The 15,000-nt window shown below is 46.3% G+C and overlaps 1 protein-coding gene across 4 annotated transcripts in view; it reads left to right on the forward strand.

Moving 5' to 3' along the window:
- Window positions 1-15,000, forward strand: part of LOC143105567 (transcription factor 7-like 1-B) — a 49,453-nt gene that overhangs the window by 16,302 nt on the left and 18,151 nt on the right. For all 4 annotated transcript variants that reach the window (XM_076269576.1, XM_076269577.1, XM_076269578.1 and 1 more), the window contains exon 4: window positions 13,729-13,812. In XM_076269576.1, coding sequence (XP_076125691.1) covers window positions 13,729-13,812 — 84 coding nt within the window. The remainder of the gene's footprint in view (window positions 1-13,728; window positions 13,813-15,000) is intronic.

Genomic DNA, 15,000 nt, shown 5'->3' on the forward strand with positions numbered 1-15,000 from the left:
GGTCTATGTTGTAAGCCTTAAAATTAACATTTCAAAAGTTAATATGAATTTATAGGTATTGATCCACAGACCATGTTATGCATGTTGAGGCTTTTATAATACATATTAATCAATCTCAAGCAGCTAATTAAAATAACTGACCCAGCGGTGACAAACATATAGCTGAAAAACGTCTCTACTTGTCTTTGTTTGCAATAATAGATGAATTATTGTGTTCAGGAATTGATAGACAGAACCCAATTCAAAATTTGTGAAATATTTTTTAACCTGTACAGTTCTTTCTTATTCTGCTCCCAGTTCTTATCGAATCTACTCAATGCTAATATTTCGGTTCCCGACCCAGTAGGGTTTACATGTAGATCTGTTTCTGTTTTATTGTGAGTGTACGGTGGAACTGATAGAGCTAGGTGTTTGCAACAGCGAGGTCATGGCCTCGGTGCCCTGGGAATGAACACACACACTCACTCTCTCTCACTCTCTCTCACTCTCTCTCTCTCTCTCTCTCTCTCTCTCTCTCTCTCTCTCTCTCTCTCTCTCTCTCTCTCTCTCTCTCTCTCTCTTGATAGCCTAGAGACTAGCCCTGTGCTCTCTGTCACTGTGGAAAATAGTATCTGCTCACTACATGTGCTACATGTGCAAGTGTCCTTGACTACTTCAGTAGTGTTTGTGTGTAGTAGAGGGATGTCAAGTAGTAAAATTGTCAGGAGGCCCGAGGACACTCTTGCCCTCTCTTTCTCGCTCTCTCCTGTTCTCTGTCTTGCTGCTTCTCTCTCAATTACGATTCATTTGTTTTCAATTTAGCCGCTTTATTAGCATGATAGGATACATTATTGCCAAATCTGAGTAATATAAAAGACTGAAAATATATGTATAATACACAATAATCTCTCTAATCAATAACCCCCCCTCTCTCTCTCTCTTTCGGTGTGAGGCACTAGTGCTTCCACATAGGAGGTATCTGTGGGCAGCTGTACTGGGGGAGGGGAGGGGTAGTTTGAGCTCTAGGGGCATGTGTGTGTGTGTGTGTGTGTGTGTGTGTGTGGGGGGTCTCATGGAGGGAGAGTGGAGAATTGGTGGGGAAGCTGTGTGTGTGTGTAGATGGGAGCAGAGTAGTACAGGATGGAAGTTTGTGTGTGAGTTTTGAGAGTGTATAGTGTGTGTGTGTGAGAGACTACCACAGTGTTGGAACGTGTGTGTGTGTGTGTGCACATGCATTTGAGGAGTGAAGCAGGAGGTGGGGTGGGGGGGGGGGGGTTGTAGAGTTGTGGGGTGTGTGTGGGGTGGGGGGGTTGTAGAGTTGTGGGGTGTGTGTGTGTGTGGGGGGGGGGGGGGGTTGTAGAGTTGTGGGGTGTGTGTGTGTGTGGGGGGGGGTTGTAGAGTTGTGGGGTGTGTGTGGGGTGGGGGGGTTGTAGAGTTGTGGGGTGTGTGTGTGTGTGTGGGGGGGGGGTTGTAGAGTTGTGGGGTGTGTGTGGGGGGGGGGGTTGTCGGTGGGGGCTGCAGAGTGAACACAATCAGCCCTCTGTTTTCTTAAGACTTGTGGTATGTGCGAGCAGAAACAAATGTGTTTAATTTAGCCCTTTTTTTCCTCTTCCTTTTTACCCCCAGACCCACCCACAGCTCCCTTCTTCCACCTCTCTATTTCTTTCTCCCTTTCTCTCTCTCTCTTTCTCCCTCTCTCTCTCTCTTTCTCTATCTCTCTCCTTTCTTTTGGAAAAGATGCCTCCTGCCCTTCAGACTCTGTCAGCTGCTTTGGAGAGAGGTCTGAAAAGGCAGAGGGAAAAGAGGGGAAAAAACACACACACCATGTGCCCTCACTCAGAAAAGGCTCCTATTTAAACGCTGGCAGCCACTCAATACTCTCAGATCAAATTTACTCAGAGGCAAATATTTATTTTCTCTTTTTCAGGGAAAGGATTGGAGGGTGGGGGTGGTGGTGGGGGTATTTTTTATGTTGGTGCCCAAGTTTACAAGTGATTACTATTCTGAGGTATGTAGTATGGGGGTAAAGCTGGCTGCCTTGTGGGGGGGGGGGGGGGGGTAACCTCATAACCAGTTCAGCCCTGTCAAATCACCCATCACCCATTTTAAGGGAGCCTCCTGTGGTCACGTATGGGTTAGACTACGCTTGCCATAAATGAGGGGTTCAGTTGTTTTCCCCATGAAGCATTTTTGTCTGGGATGAGAATCTTGACTCGTTGCTTTACGCAGTTTTAAATGTGTGTGCACTGCAGTGCACAGCTAGTTCACGGTTGTTAGAAAGCACTCTATGCATTTGCTTACAACATTAAGTGCTATTGGATTGCACTTGTCTCCCTAGCTAACATTTGATTGTAACATGTAACAAGTACTGAAGCAGCAGATTCAGAGGAAGGTGAAAAAAAGACTTTTCCAAGCCAGCTGATGCAGTGAGCTCAACCAAAGGTGTGTGTGTGTGTGTGTGTGTGTGTGTGTGTGTGTGTGTGTGTGTGTGTGTGTGTGTGTGTGTGTGTGTGTGTGTGTGTGTGTGTGTGTGTGTGTGTGTGTGTGTGTGTGTGTGTGTGTGTGTGTGTGTGTGTGTGTGTGTGTGTGTGTGTGTGTGTGTGTGTAACAGAGAGGTGGGCTGTGTGTGGTACGGGTTAACGTCAAGGCATTAAATCTGAGCTGAACGGTCTTTACCAGGGAGGCCGGTTTGACATGTAACTAGACACCACAGGCGTTGAGAGGGGGAAAAAGAGAGAAAAAAACGGAAAATCTAAAACTGACTTTAAAACTGACTCGAAAAATATGCCCACCTTTATCACTCACTGTTGCTTTTGCCTGATAATATTCTTGTGGTTTCTTGTAGTTTTATTAGATCTAAAAGTCTAAGTTGACCCTTGGTCTGTCCAACTCTCCATCTAACTATGTATGGTTCAATCTCAAAATAGACAAAAATAGAAGAAATTGTAAAATAAATCCTAGTTGAGGAAATATGTTTAATTCTCATCAATCCAAGATGTGTGCCAGTAAGGCCAGACAACAATACACCCCAATGGGGCTATTGCTTTCCTTTACTCCTATCAAAATAAAACTATATACAATGAATGTATCCATGAAAAGTAAAATTTTCTTTAAAAGTTTCTTTGAAAATGAATGTGAATATGCAAATGAGCTATACACTAATCCAATATAGGCTACCCAAAATATACCCGCATAGGTTTAATTTTTAGAATTGTTTTCATAGAAATTATCTATGCTGAAAAAAAAACTTTTACAATTAGTCTGTTGTAAAAAGCTACTTTGCCTGGACTATATGTACTAGAGATATAGTCAATGCATTCTTGATACCACTCAAAATGTAGCTTTGCTTTTGTGATCAAGGCCACATGTGGAGAAGAGCATTTTTAGAGAAGCATTAGCCATTATTCCATGCATCAACTGCTTGCAGCAAGAGTGTAAAGATCCATTCACCTTCATTCTTTTTGCTGGTGGTTTTCAAATCCAGAGCCATTCTTCAGTGAATAAGGTGATTGACTTTACTGTAATGAAATTTTGTTTCTTTTTGAAGGACACACACTATTCCTCTAGGTCATTTACTCAAGAAGCCTCTCAATGAATTCATAATTAATATCTCAAGGTGTCATGGATAAAATCAGCTGGATGAGTTTATTGGTAGCACAGAATGAAGGACAGAACTTATTGACAGCTATTGATGAAAGCGTGAATTCTATGAACTGCTATGCTTTTTTGACTGAAAGAAATGGCCAGGAATGAGGAACCAAAGGCAAAGCGTCATCATCATGCACTTAAGCCGTCTATGCCTTGGGGACCAAAGCAAGCTCAAGGTTAGGTTGCCCATGACACAAGAGCTGGGTCGACAAAAAGGCCCTCTCTAAACAGGTTAACAGTTGCGGGCGAACAATACGGCTATCTGACTAAATCGGTAAGAGGAGGCTGTGACTATTGACGACTCGGCCAGTGATTGTCATAGTTTCATGGCTTTCAGTTCATCACATTATTTCTCTCTAGCATTTGTAATTCAAACTTATCCTTAAGATTGTTTCAATTTTCCAAGGCATACAGCGATTTAGCTTTTCATTAAGAACTTGTAAATCGCAATGAAGGTTTTTTTTTATTATTCTATATCCTATTCACAAAGCTACTGGTGCCAACTTTTACAAAGGGAAGTGATGACTCCCACGCTAAGAGAGACACTTTGTGTTTGCTATGTCTAATATCAAGTTTTATGCACTACCTTCCTTTCAGTGACTTAGATCATTGTTATTGAAAGGAAGCTGGAGTTACATTACGCTTTAAAACACTTTGTGAAGGACTCCAATTATTTATCTATTCATTGAATAAGACGGAAATAATTTTTCTTCCTCCCTTTTTCCAACTTCATTCTTGCCTTCTTTATCCCCTGAAGACTGAATGTGTGGCTATGTGTTCATTACACACCAATTGGGAGGTTTCTGGGCTTCATCGAGGTATTATAGTTTGTTGCTTTCTGATTGTGCGTTGCAGAGCAAGGTCTCCAGTTCATGTCTGCACATCTGCTAAAGTGGACCTAAAGGGTCCTGGTGAAATTATTGTCCCATGCTGAAGCTGCACTATTTGTTGCCATAAGTGCGCATCTATTTTGTGGAGGGTCTTGAAACTCTTTCAGTTCTCCTCTAAAGATAAAGTTACAAAATTGTTCTTGTATTATCCTGCTTTTATTTTTTTCCCTCTCTCTTTCTCCATCTCTCCCTCCCTCTCTCCCTCTGTCTCTTATCCTTAGTATGTCCTTCTAGCCCTCTTTACGCTAATAGTTCTTTTGTGTACAAGAGCATGTTAAGAGGCCTATGATGCCTGGCCTTAATAGGCCGTGTTGGCATAGAAACGGTTGCACTCTGGAAGGGTGACCTTTGACCGTTTTTTTTTTTTTTTTGGACAAGCTCTGAATGAGCGAGCAAGGCGGCCGAGCGAGCGGCACACAATGGGTGCCTGGCGAGCAGAGGGAGTAGCCCTGTCAGAGTCCGTTAGCTTCACACCCCCCTCAAACACAGACGGACACTTGAAAATCTGGTGTCCATTAGCCGGACGCTAGCCTAGGTTAGCCCAGGAGTCAGGACGGACTTCGTTAAGTGGTCCCACCCATGTCAAACCTGATGGGTGGGACCACAGGTCTGTCGAGAGGTTGTTGTTTTTAAAGGACAGGGTGCATTTGTCATGAAGCTCACAAAGGCGAAAAAGGTCTGGCGACCATGTGACAAAACGCAATTGCGCCATTGCGCTATGGAAACAAGCCATTGTTGACGATGAGTAACTTGTGTTTGCTCTTGGACTGCAGTGCTCCTTGACACAGAACAGGGTAGTCGGATTGTTGAATAGATGGGTCACAGGGTCGTGTCCAGAATTGTACCGTGATGCTCCAAAAATTCTTTTAGCACACATGTAAGAATCAACAGCATGAAAATGCGCTTCTGTGTTCACTGCTGACACCTGTGTGCTGAGTTCACATGGAAAAGGAATACAACTCTCCCTTGCTCTTGACAGATTTTATAAGGAGGTGAAATGTTTGTTTTGGAAACCTGGTGTTTTTATATTTCAACAAACATATATATCATCCACTCTTGGTGCAGATGATTGTATCCACAGCTATTCTTGAGGCGGGGAAAAACACTCTGCTTCCCATCATAGACTAGCATTTTCCTTTGTCGAGCAAAGGCCAAGAAAATCTCATTTGAATTTTAGTCCAGCTTTGGTGTACACAGTATGTCCATCCAAAACAAACATACCTGTGACTTGACTAGACACGCTAATATGTGTGACTCCCATCTTCCGAATGGAGCGCAGCTGAATTAACCAGTTATTGCCAAATAGGTGAGAGGACTGACATAGAGAGGTATGTTGTCTGCGGCAGAATTGGTTTGGGGTTTGTTGAGTGACTTTTGACTGTGTATTGTTCAGATTCTGTGACCTCCTCAGCCTATGGCTGTTTTTAAAGGAATGCAGTCTTCTGTAAACTCAGGAAACACACAGACTGCCTTCCCCTACCAATTAAAATCTAATTAGCACTTTTTTTGGGGGGAGGGAGTCTCTGTCGTTTGCTTAAGAATTGTGTCCCTTAATTGTCTTAATTGCCCCAACAACAGACACAAACAATGGCAGCCAATCCAAACTAGGTGGAGACTTTCTCATGCCCCATTGTGTGCTGGCTGTCGAACGGCTGACTGTCTGTGTGTCTTACATAGATCAACGTGAGGTGCCAATGGCTCGCATAAGCAGGTGATTTACTCGCACAAAGGGCAGAGCATGTAGGGGCTGACTGACGGGTCCATTATCTGAGGCCTCTCTTTAAAAAAAGGAGGGGGGGGGGGGGGTCATTAGCACCTAAACCTGCCGCAAGCTGTGTGGCCCTTTTTCATTGTGTCAAACGGGGGGGTAAAGAAAAACAAAGGGGGAGGGGAGAGAGAGAGCCCATGCTTTTGGCGGGTGATTGACATTATCTCCAGGCGAGGCTGTGTCTGTGTGGTGGTGGGGGGTGGGGGGCTGGAGAGACAGGGAGCACTCTAGCACTTACAGGTCTAGGTGTTAACTTGTTTTAATGATCTCATTACTTTTGTGCGACTAGTGAAATTATACTGCATCACGTTGCTTGAACCGATGCCTGTTTATTACTCGAAAGTCGTAGCCATGTTCCGACACAGACCTTTTTTTACCCCCCAAATAGGACTGCATTTCATTACTGTCATTTTCATAATGTCAAAACTCTGCTCTCTGTGCCATGGAACTGTTATCCAAATGAAAGTGTGTCATTTTCAAAGTTTTCTTTTTCCTACAAGAGAGTGAGAAAGTTTTTTTTTTCGACTTTTGAGATTCTTTTTTTTTTTTTTTGAAATGGAGAGAGAGAGAGGAAGTGTATTTTCGGTCTTCCTCGTTGGCAGCACCACCGCTCGGCTGCCAACAACAAATGTGCTCACATCTGCCCGTCTCAGATGCCACTCTTCAGCCTGGCACACACACACACACACACACACACACGCGCGTGCTCGCTCGCCCGCTCCGCGCGCACGCACGCTGACGCCTACGACAAAGACACTCAGACCCTCGATACACACTCTCTCTCTCTCTCTCTCCCTCCCTCCCTCCCTCTCTCTATCTCTCTCTCCTTCCATCTCCATGAAAGCGGCCCCAGCGAAACAATTAGACCCAAAAACACTGGCAGGGACTAGGCCCCAGAGCATATGCCGTATTCTCTCTGTTCGACAAACCAAAGGAGGCCTGGACGCGACGCAGGCTGGAATAACTAAGGGTTTTGGGGGGAGTCGATACCACCTTTTGTGGCATCTGCGCCCCCCTCATTAGGCGAAACCCTTCCATCGTTGTCCCATTTGGGGGGTGCTGGGGTTGGTGGTGGTGATGGTGTGCGAGTGGCATGGGGAGTTGGAAGACAATTAGAGGGGTATAAAATGGATCACAAAGTTTTTTTTTGTGTTTATTTATTTATTTAGATAGGAAGAGTTTGTCTTCGGCAGCCTACTTTATAACTCTGGGAGAGAGATAATGTAGGCCGCCACAAATAGGCAAGGAAAGGCAAACTGAAGTATACAAGTGTAGCATTTGGTGTTGTCCCCCTTGTGCCTGCTGTGTTATGCTGTTGTAGGACTGTGTGTACCGTAGTAACAGATGTGTACTATGAGAGAAATCAGTAGTCACCAGGAGAGATGAACTCTACACATGTCCACTGACAACCCAAATGACCTCACCCCATGGAGAGTTTCTGTGCACCCGATGCTGTGCTCTCTCTTCTGTTTAAATGTGTTTTCATGGCTCGACTACCAGGAAGCCAGCAGGCAAAGCTGAACACACTGTCTGTCCAGTGACAACAATCACACATGCTAATAAATCAGGACCCCCAGCATACAAGCTACCATTCAGTGCACATTAAATGGTGTGGATTTTGAAGAGAGACTGGTTTAATGGGATTGACATATTTAAATGAATTAAGAATAATCTGTAATTTGTAAATCTGTAAATCTGTAAACTTAGCATAATATGAATTTAACTAGTACAAGAGGAAACTAATGTTGAGTGTTGGTTGAATGTAGTTCTTGCCCTGAAGTGGTAAATGCTGGCAGTATGTTAGAGAGCACATCTCGTCCTTGTTAAGAGAAAATGCCACCCGTGTGTGTGTGTGTGTGTGTGTGTGTGTGTGTGTGTTGTGCCTGCGCACAAATCCGTCGTCTCCTCACAGTGGGTCCAGAGCTGTGCCAGCCCTCTTGGAGTTTGTTTCGAAATGAAGTTAAGGGCACCTGCAAAGGATTATAGGAGCGCCCGAAGTCTACTGTAAAACATAATTGCTGAATTGAGTTTGTGTGTGTTTGAGTCTTTGTGTGTGTGTGTGTGTGTGTGTGTGTGTGTGTGTGTGTGTTTTCCACCTACCCTCAGTGTAAACACCTTAAAAAATTATGGGTGCTGTTGTGAAAGGTCCTTAAGCTTGGAGCATTTCTCAGCATCCAGCCCAGCCATTTCTCCAGGAATGAGTCTCCCTGACCAGTGTGTCGCCGGCTGGCTCTGTTCTGCGTGTTCTGCGACTGGCCCAAAGACAGACAGCCAGACAGGAGAGTGTACTTCTGACCGCAAAGCCCGTTTGGCTGTCTTCATGTCTTGGAGAGCTCTCAAACCAAATCTTTCTGTGTGTGATTGTAGTTTGTGCTGTAAGAAAGAAGAAAATAAATTTGATAATAAAAGGAGATATTTACTGATATGAATCAAGCTCCAAATCTTTGCCTTGAGCGAGCGGGCATGCTACAGGAAAAAGTGAAAAAAAAGCTGCACTGATTGACAGAATATGGGTTTTTTCGTGCCTTTTCAGGCTTGCACACACAATCATGTCTGGGCAAGATACTGTATACAGACAGTTGCCAGTTGTTGAGAATGTTGTGTATGATTTGACATCCCAACCGCCCAACATCTTGGCTCCCTCTGTCTCTCTCTTTTTTGTGTCTCTGAAAGCTGGACATTGGCCGAGGCCACGGCGTGTCTCCAGAGAGAGTTTGTCACCAACTTAAACATTTAGTAAAGGACAGCAACCTATATATGTATTCAGTGCGTTCAGCTATCAGTTCAACATATATCTTGCATCATAGTCCACGCTGTCCACAGGGAAAGCTGAGGAGATGGCTGAGAGAAGGAAAGAGCGTGAAAGACAGAAAAAGAGAGAGAGAGAGGGAAAGAGAGAAAGAGAAGGAGAGAAAGCGATATTTGACTCTCCGTAATGTGTGCAATATGGGGGCGGGACAGGCAAGGAGAGTGGTGTGATGATATCTGGATGTCTTTAAAATGGATGTCTGGCGAGCAGAATGGCAATTAGAAGGAGAAGTCGGTGTAGGAGCGCCTCAGGGCATGTTCTGAGTCCTGCCAGGAGTGTGGTGTGTGTGTGTGTGTGTGTGTGTGTGTGTGTGTGTGTGTGTCTGTGTGTGTTTTGTGTGGGAATGGGATGAGAGAGGGAGAGAGAGGGGTGGCGTAGAAGCCACACAGCGCCCGTGGAGGTACTTGGGTGATTGACACAGATTAGACAGGGAGAGATCAGAATTGTTTTGCGATACGTGTGTGTGTGTGTGTGTGTGTGTGTGTGTGTGTGTGTGTGTGTGTGTGTGTCTTTCCCCCTCCCCTCCTTGCTGCTCCTCTCCTCCTCTGCCACAGAAGACAGCCCTTCATTAGGCCAAGCTCCAGTGTGGCCCGAGCTCTCAGAGGACCCAATGGGCCCAAGCACCCCACTCCTCCCCTCTCCTCATAGCCCCCCACCCCTCTCCTCTCCTCATAGCCCCTCTCTTCTCCTTTTTGCTCCTCTCCTCTCCTCTCCACTCCTCTCTGCTCCTCTTCTCTCTGCTCCTCTTCTCTCCTCTCTCCTCTCTGCTCCTCTTTTCTCCACTCCTCTCCTCTCTGCTCCTCTCCTCTCTGCTCCTCTTCTCTCCTCTCCTCTCTGCTCCTCTCTTCTCTCCTCTCCTCTCTGCTCCTCTTCTCTCCTCTCCTCTCTGCTCCTCTCCTGACAGTTGTGGAGCGGGTGGAGGCCCCCGTCATTCAGGGGGACCCTGTGATTTAGCGCCCAGCCGCAGGGGAAGAGAGGATGGAGGTGGGGGTGGGGTGGGGATGAAGGGGGGGGGGGGGGGGTTGTAGAGTGGGGGAGTGGGAAGAGAGCTGATGTCAATCCCAAGCATTTCCTGTCTTTAGGCTGGGGAAGGCTTGCTTCTGCAGCCCCTCCACATACACACACACACACTCACACACACACACACACACACTCACACACACACACACACATACGCACAGGCATACACACACACATACGCACAGACATACACAGACCTACCTCTTTCCAAACGTCCAGCTCCTCTCATCCTCCTCCCACTTGCCCTCGCTGGCTCTTCTAGTGGTCCGGTGGTCCTCCAGCTGCCAGGAAACAATACCCTCAGCCCACTCCACACGGCCCATTCCTGAAAATGGACCCTTTTCCCTCCCTTTCACTGTCTCCCGTTCTGTTCCTCTCTTTCTCTCTCTCTCTCTCTCTCTCTCTGTCACTCTCTTTCCCTCTCTCTCTGACACTCTCTCTCTCCTACTTGCACAGACACACACACAGTCACACACACACACACACACACACACACAGTCACACACACACTCTTTCATTTTTTTCCATTCTTTCTCCAAATTCCCTCTCTAGTCTCGTCTTTTTTTTGCCTTTCCTCTCCTCTCTCTCCGGTCTCTATATGTCTTGTCCATTTTTAACCCATGGCCTTCCAAACTTCCTTCCCGCGCGCCGAGTCATGGTGGTGCACAGCGAACAGGCTGACCTTCTAGGGGGGGGGGGCGGTCATCCTCAGGATGTCATGAGAATGTGTTTTTGTGTGCATTTTGCGAGGGGACAGGTCAGAGTATTTTCTACATACCATTTAAAAAGCCGTTTGATTTGGTCCACTTTAAAGCCTCGTGTTATTTCGCACCCCTTTTCAATGGATATCTTAAATCCCTATCTGTCGGTAAATATCGCAAATGGAGATTATGTTATGATTTGGCCGCGATCCGACTGGGAGGTAATAATGTGGTTTAGTGTTATTTATCCAGGGCGTGGGGTACACGTCCTACACACATGAACTACGGCCTCACTGGAGCTATGTGCCGGGGTTTCCTGGAAGCATGAATGGTGGCAGCGAGCGCGAGCGCACTTTATATGAGTTACAATTAGGGCTGCTTTTCCAAATTAAATAAGAGCTCTCCTGTGATTTTAGGCATGTGCACGAGCTGGATGGCTGGGGGAAGAGATTGGACTGGTGTTCGGTGTGTTTACCACTGGGCTCGGGATTTGGGATTTTTCGAAGTGGGAGCGTTTTGTTTTTTTGTTAGTTTATGTGTTTTTCCCTCTGTGTAAGTGTATGTTTGTGATTTTATTTCGGGGGGAGGGGGTCGGCTGTCAGCTTGGTTGTAGACTGTGAATGTGGGTTGGTGGGTAGGTGGGGGTTCAGGAAATGAATTCCGAATCAGACCGGCCGCCAGGCAACGCAAGAGATTGCCGGAGTGTTCTATAACGAGAGCCAGTCCCACAGGTGGACCAAATTAGTCACAGACGTGCACGAGCGAGGGGGAGACAGTGGAACTCAGTCTTTCGCTCGGGCTCAGGCAACACCCAGCCAGCCAGCCAGCCAGTCAGCCACCCAACCAGTCTTTGCCTGACTGGCCGTTAGTGCAGCCCCCCCCCCCCAACACACACACACACACCGCCAGTGCGGTCGGTCTGAGTAGTTCAGTTCTTCAGTCTCCGTGAAGGGTGTGATCTCCAAATCCGTCCACTCAGCGAAAACGAGAGCACGTCGTGCCCAGCACAACACCTCCCTGGAAATAGGGGCACACATGAGACCGGTGGGGATGGGGAGCAGGGTGGTAGTGTTCTCGGGGGCTCCCTACACTTTGGAACAGTAAAAGGAAGCTGTGTGGTTCGTTTTGGAATCCTCGGCTCGGGTAAAAGCAAGTGGCCGTCCATAGTGCTGCTATCTCCCCTGTGTCCAGCGGGTTACACTGATACACTAACCAGATGACCAGATTCCACTCCTCAGCCACATAATACCCCCGCAAGTTCACCATGACTAGAGTCTGAGAAGGTTCCTCCAATCCAGACCTCCGAGGAGTTAGTGCGTGAATACTCCGAGACACTGAGACAAAAACGTTTGTAAACCCCGGCTTACCATACAAGCCCAAATGCACATATCAATTCACTAGTTAAGCCCCGTCTTGCGTAAGCAAATGCTCTTGCTTGTTTTGCAGGTAGTGCAGGTGGTATGAGTGAGTCAGATTTGCAGGAAGGGGTAGACTTGTGTACACACACACACACACACACATACACACACACACAAGCTGCTTTCAGACCTAGTGGATGTCAAGCGGTTGGGCCATATATCTGAACAACATAACCCTCCTAGTATTTCGGACGGACATTATGTAATTGAACTTGTGTCTAAACAAAGCAAAGAACATGCGGAGATTCTGTTCATGTGCGTGTTCAACCACGTTCAACCTGTTCAACCACGCGGAGATTCTGTTCATTTGCGTCGGTGTCGTTCACGCATATGACCGCATAATGTCAGCATGTTAGCATCATATCTAAATCACCCGAAGGGTCGGACCTCCGTTTGACAAAGCTCCGTATATACTACGGAGGACGTGTCTGAAAGCAGCTACAGACACACACACACACACACACACACACACACACATACATAGCCACACACACACACAGTGTCAGCCATCCCCATCTTTCCTGCTGGATGAGACCTGGCTCCAGCTGTTTGGCCCCATTACCCCTTGTCCCCTATATATACAATCCCACGAATGTATATTTTCTGTCACACTCTTTCTCTCTCTCTCTCTCTCTCACACACACACACACACACACACACACACACACACACACACACACACACACACACACTTAAACTGACAGATGCACACACAAACACCTGCCATTGCCTCAGTGGTGTACATTCTCTCTGTCTCCTTTTCACTTGTTATCTCACGCTCATTGTCTTTCTCTCTCTCTCATACACACACACACACACACACACACACACACACACACACACACACACACTTAAACTGACAGATGCACACACAAACACCTGCCATTGCCTCAGTGGTGTACATTCTCTCTGTCTCCTTTTCACTTGTTATCTCACGCTCATTGTCTTTCTCTCTCTCTCATACACACACACACACACACACACACACACACCACTTGCCCCTCCCCACCTCTCAGTGGATGGGAGTCCACAGCTGGACTCTTGTAGAAACACATTCCCCGACAAAACCCGATTTCACACTTCTGTCACTCCTCTTATTCCATCCCAAATGCATCTTACACACACACACACACACACACACACACACACACACACACACAGGTGCTTGTCATAATTGTAATTCTCATCTGTTGCTCATGCTGTTTTTTTATATGTTATTAGCCAAATCTTATTTGCTACACACGGACATGCTTTCTCTGTGAAAGAGATCCATATGCTGGCCCTTTGTGATAGTCGTATGAAATGATCTGATTTAGTTTGAAAGGGAATTTTCCAGTCTGAAAGGTCTGACCAGAGTTTGTGTGTGTGTGTGGAAGATCTCTTTCAACAGTCATACTTCATGTACCTCTGGTCGTATTACGTTTTGCAGGCTGTTTATCTCAGTGTTGGAAGTCTACGGCTGTCTGAGTCTCTCTCGATCTCTTTCCTTCCTTAGTACCTGCCGATGAAATGGCCTCTTCTGGACGTCCCAGGAACAGCCGCCCTCAAAGACTCCCGTTCGCCCACTCCTGGACACTTGGTGAGTCCACATCCCTGGGTCCACCACAAAGCCCTTTCACTAACACATGCCTCCAGTGTTGTCTCTGTCTACTGAACAATACAGTAGTCACCAACATGACATAGTCTGGTTCACATCCCTGGCTCACATGACGGCCTCATAATGACATAGTAGCCGACGTGCAGTGGGTCATTTTGTGTCTGTCTGTCGCTGATGGCTGGTCCTTTTAGCAATGCTGTGTGTCAGCAAGTGTTCAATGACCAAGTGTGGACGTTAAAAGGGAAATGGATCTGGGAAAGCATCCGTGAGAAGACAAGACCAGATGTGCTAAAACAAGTTGATCTTAAACTGCATGTATTTCTTTTTGAGTTTACCTCAAACACAAACACAAACACACACACACACACACACACACACACACACACACACACACACACACACACACACACACACTCTCTCCACAGCCTCTGACAAGATTCCTCAGCGGTAACGTTGCGTACACCTGCTGCTCACGTCGCTGGGCTGTTAGACGGGATTGCTTATTTTTGTTTTTCCTCGTTGACCTCACAGGACCTGGTGTGCTGAGACATTTTTTCACTACTTAGGCGCCTCAAGGAAGCGTCTGTTTGCTGATCAATCCAGATAACCCTCCCACACCCCTTTAAAACAAAAGGAGAAAAAAATGTGGATTTGAAAAATCTTAAAATTAGTTTTATTTGTATAATTGTAGTTGTTTTCTTTTCTTAATATAATTATACTATTGTATTATACCTTTTTGCCATGATAGCTATTTGTGCTGATATAGAATTAAACTAAAACCAACAACAACAACAACTACTACTGCTACAAAGCATAAGGAGGAGTTCAGAAAAGGTCCTGGTCAAGTGACTCAGGGGCTTGTGCTGTGTAGTGTCTGTTTGTGGTCACTTCCCATATCTGGGGTAAATAGTGTGCAGTAATGCGCTCAGCCCGAGACTTGAATCAGACTGCCAATCAGCAGCCTACCCTGATGACCCTTCCCCAGTGCCAGACAACAAGGCGGAGGTGAAAGAGGGACATCAGTTCCCCTTATTAACCCAACCACCAACTCCCACCAACCCCCTCTCCCTCCACATGAAAAAGTGGCGTGCAGTCTGCAAGACGCTCTCTGAGACGTCCTTTCTCTTTTATGGGCCGTGCGTCGCGGCCTCGTAAATCCAATGATGTGCT

This window comes from Alosa pseudoharengus, unplaced genomic scaffold (assembly GCF_046254945.1).
Source record: "Alosa pseudoharengus isolate Yale_2024_CS ecotype anadromous, Long Island Sound unplaced genomic scaffold, YU_APseudo_1.1 YU_APseudo_1.1_scf_6, whole genome shotgun sequence".
Taxonomy (NCBI): domain Eukaryota; kingdom Metazoa; phylum Chordata; class Actinopteri; order Clupeiformes; family Clupeidae; genus Alosa; species Alosa pseudoharengus.